Source organism: Eurypyga helias, unplaced genomic scaffold (assembly GCF_000690775.1).
Source record: "Eurypyga helias isolate BGI_N326 unplaced genomic scaffold, ASM69077v1 scaffold12686, whole genome shotgun sequence".
Classification (NCBI taxonomy): domain Eukaryota; kingdom Metazoa; phylum Chordata; class Aves; order Eurypygiformes; family Eurypygidae; genus Eurypyga; species Eurypyga helias.
The window spans coordinates 75316-79535 of record NW_010254794.1 but is presented as its reverse complement, the minus strand read 5'-3'; the positions used below and the strand labels follow the sequence as shown (position 1 = coordinate 79535).

At 43.9% G+C, this 4220-nt stretch overlaps 1 protein-coding gene across 1 annotated transcript in view; it reads left to right on the top strand.

Moving 5' to 3' along the window:
- Positions 1-56: 56 nt before the first annotated feature.
- Positions 57-4220, top strand: part of RHOJ (ras homolog family member J) — a 55722-nt gene continuing 51558 nt past the window's right edge. The window contains exon 1 of the mRNA XM_010153138.1: positions 57-726. Within this exon, the coding sequence (XP_010151440.1) occupies positions 549-726 (178 nt within the window). The 5' untranslated portion in view covers positions 57-548. The remainder of the gene's footprint in view (positions 727-4220) is intronic.

Here is a 4220-nt window from a genome sequence, read left to right as displayed (position 1 = left end):
TAATATGGAATGCAGCAGGAAACCCATGATTTCCTGACACACAGCAAGCTGGAGAAAGAAAGGAAAAACTCCATTAAAAACCTCCAGGCTCTCCTCCATGTTAGAAATGAAATGGAAAATGGAGTGGATTTAACAGGAATCCCTGATTCCTGCAGCCAAGCTGGAGGAAGGGAGACGTGAATGAAAGCCGCAGGCTGCTGGTATTTTTTAAGTCGCAATAAATACTGAGAACTCCGAGGCAGGATGAGGATTTCCTGACTCAGACAAACAAGAAAGGACAGATCATTTTTTTATTATATTCGTCTCTGTATATTTAATTTATTCACCTCGATGATTCTCTTGACTGATCTGGTAATTGTTAGAAGCGGCTGTGACAGCCTGGAAACATTAGTATGATTTCCTGAGTTTGAGATTTGCTGCCTTCCCCCCCCCCTTCCCCTTCGTCCAAACTCAGGAAAAGTCAATACAATCGCACTTCATTTTTCCTTCATGTGCACTTGGAAGTCCTCGGAGCAGCAAGAGCAGCGGCAGCGGCAGCAGCAGCAAGAATGAACTGCAAGGAAGAAGATGACAACTGCACTGACGGGAGCAGCAATAACGCGAAGAAGATGTTAAAATGCGTGGTGGTTGGAGACGGTGCAGTTGGGAAAACCTGCCTGCTGATGAGTTATGCCAACGATGCCTTCCCAGAGGAGTATGTGCCCACTGTGTTTGACCACTATGCAGGTAAGAAAGCCCTTTAAAAGAAACTTAATGGAGAGCTGCAGGAGGGCCAGGTGGGTGGTAAAGGAAGATCAAGGAGAGGAGAGGATGGTTCAAAGGGGAGGCATGGGTTACTTCTTGTCCGAGAACGTGATTCGGGCCTGGATGGTAGCCAGGCACTTTAGATGGCAGCTCATACAATTGGGGCAATGCAGGATTTATTCAGGGAACTTATTTGTTTGCTTCCAATTTTTATTTTGGTTTTGGCAAATAAACAGGGTTAGGGATGCAATTAAATCCACTGGATATTTGGGACAACAAATATAATTCAGTCTCCATCGATTTGTATTCTCATTTTGGTTTTGAAATTCTGAAGTTCTGAACTTCGCAGGCTGCATTCATGATGAAGACTATATATATACACACACAAAAATACATACCATTGGTGATCTTGTGGCTCATGATGAATGATGCATAAATTACAATATTTATATCCTATTTAAGGGGTAATCTTTGAGAAAACCAGCATAGTCTCTTTCAATGCTGTCAGAATATATCTGTCCTTTCAGAGACATATGTTACTCCACCTATAAATAGAATTTAATATTATAACTTGATGGTGGGAAAAGCAGAAGTGGTGGTTGATTTGAGTACTTTATAGTAAGGGATAAGAAAAAAATACAAATTCAATTAAGATCATCGATGATATTCACTGCATCACCGTGCAAAACAGACACACAGATTAGGTATAATATTCACGGGTGTGCTGGTTTTAATCAGGACAGATGGGTGTCTTTCTGTAGCAATTACTTACTTTACCCAGCTGTGTCCAAAGTCATCACGCAGATGGTGCGATAGGCTAAAACTGTTGCTCAAACTTCTGCTTAAATTTGCCTATCGCAGATTCCACTGCTTTTCTTTTCTCACTGCTTCTTTGGCTTATGGTTGTTATTGTTTATGAGATCTCTGAAAAACAGATTCTAGAAGCACTGCAAAACTCATTGCTTATCTTGCAGCAGTAGTTGGAGTTTCCTTCATTCTCTCCCCACCTCCTTAAAAACTGAATTTTCATGGCGTGACTTATCATAGATTTGGTATTCTGTAATGGGAAAATCTCTGTTTTCGTTCTGGCTTTGTGTCAGGTTTAGCAGATGAACTGGCCAAACACGAAAGCTGTGTAATTGCAGAATCTGATCCATGGAAATGTGAAGACCTTTTCCTCCACAAGAGTGGGCAGCATCACTTTTAATGCAAGCAACGCTCTCTTTCCTCTATGTTTCCCACCAGAGAGATTAAAGAGCCATTTTAGAAAAAAAACAACTCACCCAGACAATATATAATAAAGAATATTGCATGGTGTAAATACATATTTCCATGAGCCAAGAACCCTAAGGAAGCCTCGCTGCATTAACTTATGTCTTATATTGCAACAGCACCCACTTTCCCATGACAAGCTGAGATCTGCTAGTCCCTTACAGCATCACTCCCCAGCAATATACTGGTCCCAGCATCTCTCCCATGCCCTGTGAATACCTCTGTGTATGGAAAAAACCCTGTGATGGCTGGCAGCAGGCCATGTATGCATCGTCCTGCGGGCTGGATGGTTTTGGTGTGAGAACGGGGGCACACGGGCGTGCATGAGGGCTGTGCACACACAAAGGTGCTGATGCTAGACAGGCAGGCTGGCACTCAGTGGAGGCACCACACAGCTTCTTTTCCCTACCCAGCCTCAGGTGACTCACAGGGACTTGCACTGATTTTGTTTCCTCTCTGTCAGAAGTGGTCGAAATTACCAGTGGGCTCAAAAGTTACTGAGGGTGAGGAAGGCTGAAGAAGAATGGAAAGATGAAGAGTGGTCCTGCTTAATCCATATTTCTTTAGGGTGCCAGGTAAAAGCAGTATGCAGACACTTTTAAATCAAGCTACATTTTCAGCGTTTGAAGATTTGGATCCCTAAAATATCTCCAGCTATTCTTATTTGCCTTCTTAACTATTATAACACATAAATATAAACTAAGAATGTTTTCAATGAGAAAGTTCAGAAAGATAAGGGAAAAAATAGCTCTGTATATTAACATGCTGTTCTGAGACAAACCCTGTCCAGCAGCAGTGGTCAGGACTAGCACTGATCAAAAATGGAATTTCAGCTTTTTTAGAAATCCCATCAGTTATTAAAACAATATCACTACAAAGCTGCACACAGAATTGAGCAGTGGAAATGATCTCTGGAGCAGAGTGTTGGAAAAAATCCCACTCATGTAACATAAAATTATTATATGGTATCAAGTATAATATAGCCTATTTTAAATACTATGTGTAGTGAGAGAGAAAAGAGCTCACTTGGGGCAACCTTACCCCTGGGCTTGCAGAGTTCAGGATATTCCACAGCAACAGTCCCTTCCACACCTCTGAGTGGCAGCCTATGGTCAAGAGGAGTGTGGCACAGGGGTACTATGGGCACAGCAGTACCATGGGCACGGTGGTACCACAGGCACCTCAACACACAGGGTGGCCTCACATTCAGGCAGATCCTGCAGGATGGTTGAGACTGGAAAAATCACATTTGAATTTACCCCAGGGAATTGGTTTGTCTGCCCCTGCCCCTGCCAAAACCAACCTTTTCAACATTCCCAAACAAGCTGAAACATTTTGATTCAGTTCTTCTGTGGTGGAAGTGCTCAAAAGCAATTAATTGCTGCAGATTTTTTGCAAAGCTGCAAAACTGAAGGTTTTCACCCAGGCGTTATTACCAGCAGTGGTGTGTTAGCAAGAGCTTCCTCTTGCCTCACCGGGTCACAACCTGGTTGTGAGTCCCAAGGCATTTACCAATTTCCTTCTTTCTAATGGAAAAAGGGAGGGGGAGGGGAGGAGTGTGTGCATTAAAAATTGAGGATTCCAGTGGTGATCTCAGAGCACTTTCTCACTGCCACAACTCCAGCGACTTGGGAGAGACAGTGATGTTATCCAGCACAGCTTTGGGCAAAGCTCCAGAGGCACCACTGCCGTGGCCAAGGCGTTAACCGTTCATGGCCCCGCAGCACCAGACACATTGACTTGCTCTGCTGCATTACATCTGTTTGGCGGCATAACTGGGGCAGGTTTCAAAGGCACAGGTGAAGCAGGTGAATGTACTGACAAGGGTGGCCCAGAGGAAGCAATCAGCATTTCAGAGGGCTGAGCTCCAACATTTGAGGTCTGTGCGGCACTTATTCAGCGCCTTGCACGTGAAAGGGCGTGAAGTCACTTTATAAAATTTAGGCCCAACCTGCCTCTAGGAAAATCAAAGATTTCACCCAGGGAAGGAATAGGCTTCCTGCAGGTATGTCACACAGTATTTACAACTCAGATGCAGTGATGCCTGGGCCTAAAGGCTCTTGGTGTTTCACCATGTACGCAGCTGCACGGTACAAACCAGTCCAAACCAGTTATTAGCTCCACTCTAGTAATATTCTGCCACAGATTTCACCCACAGTCCACAAAAATGAATGTTCAGGGCCTGTTGCCAGGTTTGGGATGTG